Raw genomic sequence first — 13,099 nt, 5'->3', positions numbered from 1 at the left:
CATGCCCATGTTCCACACTAAATCTATATTATACATACATTATCATCTATATTTACTAATTTTATCTCATGCATTAGCGCAGTATCCCGCACAGCACGCTACAATATTTATTACTGTACATTCGTTCCTTTACCTGCCAGTAAAATCCATACCTCAGTGTGCATGATTACCTGTGAGGCGTGATGCACTGCAGAATGTCACGTGAAACACCTACGTCCTCGAATAATGACCCAAATAAGATGCAGTTGCAAATTATCGGCAGAAGCCTTCCGGCACGTACATATATGCGTTGGTTAGCACGCACGCACGCACGCACACACATTCACACGCACGCACGCACATACACACACACACACGCACACACACGTAATAATGCATATATAGACAAATGAAAGTATGCAGATAAAAATAAATGTAATCATGCACATCTAGATGCATGCAAATTACGCATCATGAGCACACGCACGTAGTCAGAAATGGATGCGCGCACGCACGCACGCACACACACACACACACACACACAACCATGAATACATAACAACAGACAGCACGCTTATTGCACGCTCCCGAAAACTTACCGTCCAAATATCTCCTCTAACACCCACTGCAAAACAGCACGCGGAGCAATCAATATGCACCCAACCTTGCCTCGCCAAGATAATACCTCTTTCGCAAATACGACAAATTTCCGGTAGCGCGCCGCTCGCGCAGGCCGGCCTGCCAGGAGCCGGGCTTCTGTCCGCCGCTCAGTTACACCTATAATCTCAAAAAATCTGCCCAGTCACGCTGCGTGTATATATGCGTGCATGCGCGCCAGCCAGTAATCCATAAATACAACCTGCACGCCTGGTTTGGGGGCGGCTCGTTGTCTGACAGGTATAGCTATTGCCGAGCTCGCCAGTGGACCTCACGGGTGAGCTCTTGCTACCTGCCCACGTCACGCCTGACCACGCTGAGCGAGGCATGACAAAAAAAAATTGCCACACGGACTTCGATCTTCACGTTTTCTGCGCTGCGTTCGTTATATCTAACATTATATTAACATTATTATTGTTATGTTTAGCATCGCATATTTGCAGGAGGCAATGTCCTCGCTTCGTAACTTGGAGCTTGCCCAATCCAAGTTAGAGATTCCATCATTCTCCTCATCCATAGCACAGCAGTGCCAGATGCGTCCTCAGAGATTACACCTATCCCACCCCACCCGCGTAACACGCCCCTTCCCGCACAAATGCACCGGGTTCTCGTGAGGCTGCTTCGAGAAAAAAATACGCCTGAGCCGGCAAAAACTTGAGTGGGAAACACAACGAGTGAACCATGGCATGCCAAAAAAGTCCTCTTCATCGAACCAGTTTAGCTTAATTCGCCTGCGCCCGCACCGGAACCTGCTCGTTAGGGTTCGAGGACGACCTCGCCGCCATTGTTGAACACTGCGGAACGCTGCACAGCGAAATCACGTGAGCTCGACTGATCGCTCGCTCGAGCAGGGTTCCGCTGCCGACATTAACATACCACGCTTGTTATATTACCTGTGGCAGTGTTACTCGCAGCAAACGTTTCCATGCAAACCACCAGAAATAATGCACTCGTCTGCGATGATAATTAGCGCTATATTAGGTAGAGCTGAGAGGTCTATGTCCCCCAGGGTACAGCCGGAACGTACCCTGGGTACGGTCCGGTATACAGGAACGTACCCTGGACTATCTAATATGCCCGGCGCAGCCGGACCGTACTCGCCGGGACTCCATTAACGAGGTCTAGGGAGTCGCCTACGCCTACTCCCTAACCCTAACCCTAACCATATCAAATAGTTACAACTTACCAGGATACGTTCCGGTAGTACCTGGGGACACTAGACCCTATGAGCTTAGGTAAAGGTGGGATATGAAATGTAGACGGTACGAATCCAAGGCATCAAATGCCAAACCAAAACATACCAGACAGTATATTATGCAAATACTACATAGGTAGGTTGCAGCAGCCAGTGCCTATGACTAGGAGATATTGGAATTGAACTCTTAAGTCATGAAATAGAATCCATAACAGGAGCATTATCTGGTGGACAAGCATAACAACAAAACCACAAAAACAGCAACAACAACAATCAATAACAACAGGTAGCAGCAGCAGCAACAATAACAACAGCAGTATCAGCAACAAACAAAACAAACAACAACAACAACAACAACAACAACAACAACAACACAACGGCCAGCAGCAGCAGCAGCAGGCACACGCCTCATTTATTAACAGATTCTATAATATTATGGATAACATACCTAGCAACCATCTGGGAGTGGCAGCTATTTCTGGCATTTTTTGAACACAGCTCCAGTATTTTGTACTCATAGATCAAGGAAAACTTCTTTTCTATCTCTTTTCTCTATTGTGACAATCTGTTCCTTGTCAACTGCCACGCCATGCGGCTGTTAGGCTTACCAAAACTAGGATGGTAACTATGTACGGTTAACCTGCATACGGCACTATAAAGCAATAATCATCATGCTAGTAAATGCTTTACACCATATGACGTGGATATATGCCGATCATTTTCTTTTTTTCAATCGATTTCGATAGTATAAGATTTGCAAGTATAAGTATCAGAAAACATATATATATGATAATCAAGATATAGTAACATTGCTATTAAATAAATTCTATTAATAATATCTCTACGTTATTCTGCAGTATTCCACATTATTTTTGGCCCAAACCTCAGGTGTTCCCTACATGATTATAATTTATATCCTTACGCAGGAGGGCTTTTTATAGCAGTCTCATCATTGGAGGGTTTTAGCATGATTTCAATCTAGCTGATTATATAGGGCAGATCAGTGAAAAGTAATGTTTTCTACCTCTGCGTTATTCTCTGGCTATAGGGACACATAGACTATAATAAACAATATTTCTACTCAAAGCGTGATTGCGCACACAGATTTTAAGCCTGTATGCATACCATCAAGAGAACATAATAGAGATATATATCTCTAATGGAGACATAATAACTCTAATTATGTACTCTTGATACCATAGATTACGTGCTTCATTAGACTACTCTTCCTTACTCCATATGCACGACCTTTTTTTTTTACAAACTTTTCAAGTTAGCTTTCCATAGCCTGCCTAATACATAGGGAGTACAGCGGCTGAGTCTTTTCTAAGTATTTCCTGGCTATTAATCAACATAAACAATTCATTTTTATTGCTCATATCGTCAATATACTATTATTATATAATTTATCAGACAGTCAATTAGCCGATGTTTTGTTAACTATAAAAAACTGCTGCTATGTTAACATATGTCACTCCAGCCATGCTACAGACTAAACACATACACATACTAGATATACGGAACTCACACACATGCCATGTTCCACACTAAATCTATTATACATACATTATCATCTATATTACTAATTTTTATCTCATGCATTTAGCGCGGTATCCGGCACAGCACCTCCAATATTTAGTTACTGTACATTTCGTTCCTTTACCTGCCAGTAAAATCCATACCTCAGGTGTACATGATTACCTGTGAGGCGCTCGATGCACTGCAGAATGGTCATGTAAAACACCTACGTCTCTAATAATGACCCAAATAAAGATGCAGTTATCGTGAAGCCTCCAGCACGTACATATATGCGTTGTTAGCACGACGCACGAGCACACGCACGCACGCACGCACGCACACAATATTCACACACACACACGCACGGCGCCAGCAACACACACACACCGCACGCACGCACGCACGCACGCACGCACGCACAACACCACACACACACACGCCACGCACACACACACACACACACACACACACGCACACACACGTGATAATGCATATATTATATAGAAATGAATGTATGCAGATAACAAATAAATGTAATCACCACCATCTAAGAAACTAAGATGCAGTGCAAATTACGCATCATGAGCACACGCACGTAGTCAGAAATGGATGCGCGCACGCCACGCAATCGCACACACACAACCATGAATTACAACACAACAGACAGCCGCTTATTGCACGCTCCCGAAAACTTACCGTCCAAATCATCTCTCTTACAGCCCACGCCAAACAGAAACGCGGAGCAATCAGTAAACCCAAACGCTTCCCCTCGCCAAGATATTTACCTCTTCGGCAATACGTCCAAATTTTCGTTAGCGCGCGTCGCGCAGGCCGGCCCTGCCCAGGCGAGCCGGGCTTTCTGTCGACCCACTCAGTTACACCTATAATCTCAAAAACATCGCCCAGGTCACGCTGCGTATATATGCCGTGCATGCGCGCCAGCCAGTAATCCATAAATACAACCTGCACGCTGTTTGCGGCGGCTCGTTGTCTGACATGGTATAGCTATTCTCGAGCTCGCCAGTGAGATCCTCACCGAGGTAAGAGCTCTTGCTACCTGCCCACGTCACGCCGACCACGGCTGAGCGAGTGGCGCCGACAAAAATTTGCCACACGGACTTGCGATCCGGCACGTTTTCTGAAAAACGCTGACGTTCGTATTATCTAACATCTATATTACAATTATTATTGTATATGTTTAGCATCGCATATTTTGCAGCGAGCGCAATGGTCCTCGTTAGACTGCCGACTTCATATCTCAGATTAACTGCGAGCATTCTCGGGGTTTTCCATGCAAGCGTGGCGGTTGGATGACGCAATCCAGCGGAAATGGGTCATACATAAACAAGATATTTCTCGTCATTTTGGAAACCACGTAAAAACACGTGCGTGCACGATGCTTAAATAGGCCAATCCTCTTACATCGCTTTCTTTTTTGCTGTTTAGGTTTGCAGCTGATTGTCGATTAGTGCTGCAAGTACCAAGCTGCATCATGCTGGTCCACCATACATACACACGTGCAAAAACATCTTTCTTTGCTTTTCAGGCACAAACTCAAAATTATCCAACTGTTGTTATTAGAGCTCTTCATCATTCCTTGCTCAAACTCTGGCATCGTATTCAGTAGGTATTACGGTCCTGGTATATATGATGTTATTCTTTTTTATAACTATATCAAATTGCTGAGTGTTATCCAATAACCCCAGAAAAGTTGCAACAAGTGTAATGGTTAGAATATATTGTTGATAGCAGCCACTATTTTGCTGATTGTATGTTGATAGTAAATACTTTTTCACTTTTCACTGAAACCTAAATCATTTGTTTTGCAGCTTAATGCCCTTTCTGATACCGTACTATTATTTTAATACCCGCGCAACACTTCGAGACACTTCAAGATACGTAACGATGCTTTAAGACACGTAGAGATGCCTCAAGACACTTTAAGATGCTGGGAGATGCTTCGACGGTTGTTTAGATTACGTCGGACTCGTTACACCAAAGGAGATGATGCCATCACACAACATACAGTCGAGGGCTTCCGGAAGGACCAGACACTGGCGCATATCATCCCTTACGACTAGCTGCCAACTCCTGCCGGCCGCACCGATACCGAGTAACAACAACGGATTCGACTATCCGCTTTAGTTTACGCACCAAACCCACCAGAAACAGTATGTAGTACTGAGTATACGAGTACAAAAACGCTCCCCGGGTACGCCTGCACGAAGGAAACGTACGAGAATACGCGGGAAAAGAAGAAGAGGAGAGACAGAGAGCGAAGGAAGAGGCGACGGAAACGTCTGCCGACCGCGCACTCACCGACTATGACGACACCCGTAGTCTGCGGCTTGCAGCCAAGGTCATTCTCGATCCTTTTGTCGGCCTTCATGCTCGCTGGTTTCGCTCGGCCTTAGCTTCTTCCTGCGTCGCACGGCTCAGTGCGAGCTCCAGATGGTACCTGTAAGTAACAAACGCACCGCACATGTTGAGAATACCAACAGAAATAAAGGGCGCACGCCGCGCAGCAAACAGCCCCGGCTGGCCACGACGGCCCATCCGCCTTCCACGCTGCAATCGATCGCAACATTGGGAAATTTGATCGGCATGTTCCAATTAGGTAGCTACATCACATGGCACTTTAAACTGGACCCCCGGTGTTCTGGCGTCTAAAACGGTACCTACCGAGTTAGACCAGAAACCTATCGACATACGAAGTATTACACCGTATGCGTGATATGTTGATACCGGTATTCCTGGTGAGACTAATTCGTGGAGGGACCGTGTTAGGCATTAAATAAAACCAGAACAGGCTCTTACGATTCTGCAGTCTAGATGAACTATAATTATGGCCTTATAAAATTTACTCTGCGTGTCCGGGCATCAACAGAAAACCAGTTTATAGTCACTAACAATGCCTATCAAGTCTAGAGAAAATCTGGGACCGTGACTAAATATCGTCCATAATATTTTTTTTTTTCAAAGCGTTCAAAGATTACTTCCTGACGAAGAATGGATGTGAACATCTTAAAGATACAGTGCAAATAGCATGCGCACAACCACTAAATGAACTTCATATATAATATTTTTCTTATTATCAACTTTGAAGGTGTGCTGTCAGTAGGTTCTATCATTGGCCATGCTGGAACTCTCTGCGTGTGACTTATGGGTAAAGTAGAAGTGTGATGCGGGAGATTCGTAAACGTATAAGCCAATACACGTGGCACTTCCACTAATTAAAAAACTCATTTTCCTGCACTACGTCATCGCAATGCTGTTTATCAGGTCTCTGCTAGCTCTGATACAAGTGCACGTCATAGTATGATTTCAACTGTGCTTCATTAATTAGTGGGATTCATGTGTGTGAGTATGCCAAGTACCATTTTAAAACACAAGCTTACCAATTTTTGCAGCGTCATTTCTCCTGATACCTTTATTATGTATGATGCTAACGTTTTGGCGGGTAAATGTTTGATGTTTGAACTTAAATAAATGATGAGTCACTATGAGTGGACTAAACTGAACACCTAATCTGACTTCAAAGGTACATACAGCTGCACCAACAAGGCTGATCGATGCAAACAATGACTCACGATTACCGTGCCAGTCTATGTGACTTTATTGTCGGTCTATGCCATTAAAATTGCCTTACTCAGGCATGATGCTGTGCCTTATCCGCGTCCTTCCCTCGAATCAAGGACAAGCAATAAAACGGCCAATAAATTTACTGCTAGAAGACTTCCTCTTTACCATTTTGCAGATGTGCTACATTCATAAGATCAAGATACTCTATTGCACCTTTATGCCCACATACGTAACTGGCAGCTTGCCAATCCAAGTAGAGATTCCATCATTCTCCTCATCCATAGCACAGCAGTGCCAGATGCGATCCTCAGAGATTACACCTATCCCACCCCACCCGCGTAACACGCCCCTTCCCGCACAATGCACCGGGTTCTCGTGAAGGCTGTTCGAGAAAAAAATACGCCTGAGCCGGCAAAAACTTGAGTGGGAAACACCAACGAGTGAACCATGGCATGCAAAAAAGTCCTCTTCATCGAACCAGTTTAGCTAATTCGCCTGCCGCCCGCACCGGGAACCTGCTCGTTAGGGTTCGAGGACGACGTCGCCGCCATTGTTGAACACTGCGGAACGCTGCACAGCGAAATCACGTGAGCTCGACTGATCGCTCGCTCGAGCAGGGTTCCCTGCCGACATTAAATACCACCGCTTGTTATATTACCTGTGGCAGTGTTACTCGCAGCCAAACGTTTCCATGCAAACCACCAGAAATAATGCACTCGTCTGCGATGATAATTAGCGCTATATTAGGTAGAGCTGAGAGGGTCTATGTCCCCCAGGGTACAGCCGGAACGTACCCTGGGTACGGTCCGGTATACAGGAACGTACCCTGGTACTATCTAATATGCCCGGCCGGACCGTACCTCGCCAACTCCATTAACGAGTCTAGGGAGTCGCCTACGCCTACTCCCTAACCCTAACCCTAACCATATCAAATAGTTACCAACTTACCAGGATACGTTCCGGTAGTACCCTGGGGGACATAGACCCTATGAGCTTAGGTAAAGGTGGATATGAAATGTAGACGGTACGATCCCAAGGCATCAAATGCAAACCAAAACATACAGACAGTATATTATGCAAATACTACATAGGTAGGTTGCAGCAGCCAGTGCCTAGACTAGGAGATATTGAATTGAACTCTAAGTCATGAAATAGAATCCTAACAGAGCATTATCTGGTGGACCAGCATAACAACAACACCCACAAAAACAGCAACAACAACAATAATAACAACAGTAGCAGCAGCAGCAACAATAACAACAGCAGTATCAGCAACAACAACAACAACAACAACAGCAGCAGCAGCAGCAGCAGCAACGCTCATTTATTAACAGATTCTATAATATTATGGATAACATACCTAGCAACCATCTGGGAGTGGCAGCTATTTCTGGCATTTTTTGAACACAGCTCAGTATTTTGTACTCATAGATCAAGGAAAACTTCTTTTCTATCTCTTTTCTCTATTGTGACAATCTGTTCCTTGTCAACTGCCAGGCCATGCCGCTGTTAGCTTACCAAAACTAGGATGGTAACTATGTACGAGTAACCTGCATACGGCACTATAAAGCAATACTATCATGCTAGTAAATTGCTTTACCACCATATTTACTGTGGATATAACCCGATTCATTTTCTGTTTCAATCGATTTCGATAGTATAAGATTTGCAAGTATAATATCAGGAACATATATATATGATAATAAAGATATAGTAACATTGCTATTAAATAAATTCTATTAATAATATCAGGAGTAAGATAATATAGATTATCTTACTCCTGATAATATCTCTACGTTATTCTGCAGTATTCCACATTATTTTTGGCCAAACCTCAGGTGTTCCCTACATGATTATAATTTATATCCTTACGCAGGAGGGCTTTTTATACGAGCTCTCATCATTGGAGGGTTTAGCATGATTTCAATCTAGCTGATTATATAGGCAGATCAGTGAAAAGTAATGTTTCTACCTCTGCGTTATTCTCTGGCTTATAGGGACACATAGCTATAATAAAACAATATTCTACCTCAAAGCGTGATTGGCACACAGATTTTAAGCCTGTATGCATACCATCAAGAGAACATAATAGAGATATATATCTCTAATGGAGACATAATAACTCTATTATGTACTCTTGATACCATAGATTACGTGCTTCATTAGACTACTCTTCCTTACTCCATATGCACGACCTTTTTTTTTTACAAACTTTTCAAGTTAGCTTTCCATAGCCTGCTAATACATAGGAGTACACGCGTGAGTCTTTTCTAAGTATTTCCTGGCTATTAATCAACATAAACAATTCATTTTTATTGCCTCATATCGTCAATATACTATTATTATATAATTTATCAGACAGTCAATTAGCCGATGTTTTTGTTAACTATAAAAACTGCTGCTATGTTAACATATGTCACTCAGCCATGCTACAGACTAAACACATACACATACTAGATATACGGAACTCATACATGCCCATGTTCCACACTAAATCTATATTATACATACATTATCATCTATATTTACTAATTTTTATCTCCATGCATTAGCGCGGTATCCGGCACAGCACCTACAATATTTGTTACTGTACATTCGTTCCTTTACCTGCCAGTAAAATCCATACCTCATGCAGTGTACATGATTACCTGTGAGGCGTGATGCACTGAAGAATGTCATGTAAAACACTTACGCTCTAATAATGACCCAAATAAGATGCAGTTATCGTGAAGCCTCCCAGCACGTACATATTATGCGTTGTTAGCACGACGCACGAGCACACGCACGCACGCACGCACGCACCAATATTCACACACACACACGCCACGCGAGCGCCACAACCACACACACGCACGCACGCACGCACGGCACGCACGCACGCACAACACCACACACACACACGCCACGCACACACACACACACACACACACCACACGCACACACACGTGATAATGCATATTATATAGCAAATGAATGTAATGCAGATAAAAATAAATGTAATCACGCACATCTAGAACTAAGATGCATTCAAATTACGCATCATGAGCATACGCATGTAGTCGAAAATGGATGCGCGCACGCACGCACGCACACACATAACCATGAATAACACAACAACAGACAGCACGCTTATTGCACGCTCCGAAAACTTACCGTCCAAATCATCTCTCATTAACACCCACTGCAAAACAGCACGCGGAGCAATCAGTAACCCAACCTTCCCTCGCCAAGATAATACCTCTTCGCAATACGCCAAATTTTCGGTAGCGCGGCGGTCGCGCAGGCCGGCCTGCCAGGAGCCGGGCTTCTGTCCGCCACTCAGTTAACACCTATAATCTCAAAAAATCTGCCAGTCACGCTGCGTGTATATATGCGTGCATGCGCGCCAGCCAGTAATCCATAAATACAACCTGCACGCTGGTTTGGGGCGGCTCGTTGTCTGACAGGTATAGCTATTGTCGAGCTCGCCAGTGGGACCTCACCGGGTAAGAGCTCTTGCTACCTGCCCACGTCACGCGGACCACGCTGAGCGATGGCGCGACAAAAAAAATTGCCACACGGGACTTCGATCGGCACGTTTTCTGCGCTGCGGTTCGTATATATCTAACATTATATTAATTATTATTGTATATGTTTAGCATCGCATATTTGCAGGAGGCAATGTCCTCGCTTGGACTGTGACTTCATATCTCGATAACTGGAGCATTCTGGGGTTTCCATGCAGGCGTGGCGGGATGATCGACGCATCCAGGGAGTGTCCATACATGCCCATGTTCCACACTAAATCTATATTATACATACATTATCATCTATATTTACTAAGTTTTATCTCATGCACATTTAGCGCAGTATCCGGCACAGCACGCTCCAATATTTATTAACGTGTACATTCGTTCCTTTACCTGCCAGTAAAATCCATACCTCAGTGTACATGATTACCTGTGAGGCGTGATGCACTGAAGAATGTCATGTAAAACACTTACGTCCTCGAATAATAGCCCAAATAAGATGCAGTTGCAAATTATCGGCAGAAGCCTTCCGGCACGTACATATATGCGGTTGGTTAGGCAGCACTGCACGCACGCACGCACGAGCCACACGCACGCACACACACACACACACACACACACACACACCACACACACACACACACACACACACACACACACACACACGCACACACACGTAATAATGCATATAGACAAATGAAAGTATGCAGATAAAAATAAATGTAATCATGCAACATCTAGATGCCATGCAAATTACGCATCATGAGCACACGCACGTAGTCAGAAATGGCATGCGCGCACGCACGCACGCACACACGCACGCACACACACAACCATGAATACACAACAGACAGCACGCTTATTGCACGCTCCCGAAAACTTACCGTCCAAATAGTCTCCTCTACACACTGCCAAAACAGCAACGCGGACAATCATAACCCAACCTTCCCCGCCCAAGATACACTCTTTCGCCAAATACGACAAATATCTTCGGGTAAGCGCCGACAGTCGCGAGCCGGGCCTGCACGGAGCCGTGGCTATCTCTGTCCGCCACTCCAGTTACACCTATAATTCAAAAATCTGCCAGTCACGCTCGGTTATTATATTCGGTGCAGCGCCAGCAGTAATCCATAAATTCACCTGCACGCCTAGGTTGGGGCGGCTCGTTGTTCGACAGTATATCTATTGCGAGCTCGCCCTGCGACCTCAACGGTGTTAAGAAGCTCCTTGTCCTCCCACGTTCACGCCTGACCACGCTGAGACGAGGCGCGACAAAAGAAAATTTGCCCACACGGGCTTCGATGCGCACGTTTTACTGCGCTGCGTTCGTTATATCTAACATTATATTAACATTATTATTGTTATGTTTAGCATCGCATATTTGTAGGAGGCAATGTCCTCGCTTAGACTGCGACTTCATATCTCGATAACTGGAGCATTCTGGGGTTTCCATGCAGGCGTGGCGGGATGACGCATCCAGGGAGTGTCCATCTATAACGACCTATCTTACGTCGTGATTGCGACATCCATTACGTCATGTTTTCTTTTTCGAAAATAAAATTAATAAGATCCGTTGATACCCATAATTATGCACATTTCAGTGCATTCAGCACATTCAGCGAAACCATGCGGTAAGACTGCTCGTGTGGTCAGACCAAACATAAATATCGGTACTAGAGCATATAATGGTTAGAAAAACCCCATGAAGAAAAAAAGCTGAGTCATGCCAGTACAGCAAACAGAATTTGCAGCACGCAGCTACATCAATAAGAACGTTATCGATTCGGCTTCAGATATAGTGTCCACCCACGACACTATATCGGCACGGATTATCACCAGGCACACATACAAACGTCACATGCATGTGTCACGTGCGGTCTAGATACAGCCTAGTCTGGACAGAAATTAAATCGCATTTTCCCTCTCCCCCCACCAACTGAATATTTAATCGTTCTATGTCACTGTAACTCTGACAATAATATGCCTGTCTCTGACAGTCGTGCAGGACTGACATATATGACACTTGCACAAATCGTACAATAAGCCTAACCCCCTACAACTTTTTTTATACCTCTGCCGGTGCTTTACGAACTGTGATCTGGGGTTGTGAGAGTAAATAACCTCAACTAGATACACAAGTAAACACAGAAGTAGTAGTGCCTTAGTCGCCTGTAACTGAACTATCGTGCTCTTAACCTATTCGTAAAACTGGTATCGACTGAAACACATTAAACTAAAGTCATCGGCCTGCCTGCGGGCACAACAACAGTGACTTCACCCCACGGTCCAGTGACGGTGATTTGAACCCAGGCTGTCAATAAGATATTTTACTGTTAATCCATTGCTGTAACCAAAACATGATCCATATCACTTCTTTACGTATAACCAAAACAACTAAATTAAGTTTAGAACCAGTAAATGACAGGTACAATCACAGACATGATAGTGGGCAAAACTCAATCGTATAAAATTATTGTAAATGCCTGTCGTAATACACAAGAGCGTAGATACGTCAGAATATTGATTTCCTGTGGCAGAATTATATTTATTTAGAAAGTTCACGATGAATTCTATAACATCAAACAATATGTTGCCACACAAAAAACATATATATCATTGATATATGCTATTGGATAGAGTTCATGCTTTGCTAAAGTTA

General features: G+C 44.1%; 1 protein-coding gene across 3 annotated transcripts in view; it reads right to left on the bottom strand.

Annotated features, from left to right (window-relative positions):
• The window catches only part of LOC106808869 (oxidative stress-induced growth inhibitor 2-like), a 45,116-nt gene that overhangs the window by 14,948 nt on the left and 17,069 nt on the right, over positions 1-13,099 (bottom strand). For 2 of the 3 annotated variants that reach the window (XM_014811761.1, XM_014811770.1), the window contains exon 2: positions 5,669-5,807. In XM_014811761.1, the coding sequence (XP_014667247.1) occupies positions 5,669-5,738 (70 nt within the window). In that variant the 5' untranslated portion in view covers positions 5,739-5,807. Of the gene's footprint in view, positions 1-5,668; positions 5,808-10,084; positions 10,130-13,099 lie in introns of those variants that run through there. The other variant, XM_014811780.1, reaches the window with a different exon arrangement.

Source organism: Priapulus caudatus, unplaced genomic scaffold (assembly GCF_000485595.1).
Source record: "Priapulus caudatus unplaced genomic scaffold, Priapulus_caudatus-5.0.1 Scaffold13, whole genome shotgun sequence".
NCBI classification, from domain to species: Eukaryota; Metazoa; Priapulida; class Priapulimorpha; order Priapulimorphida; family Priapulidae; genus Priapulus; species Priapulus caudatus.
The sequence above is the reverse complement of the archived record's forward strand: the minus strand, read 5'-3'. Positions and strand labels throughout refer to the sequence as shown.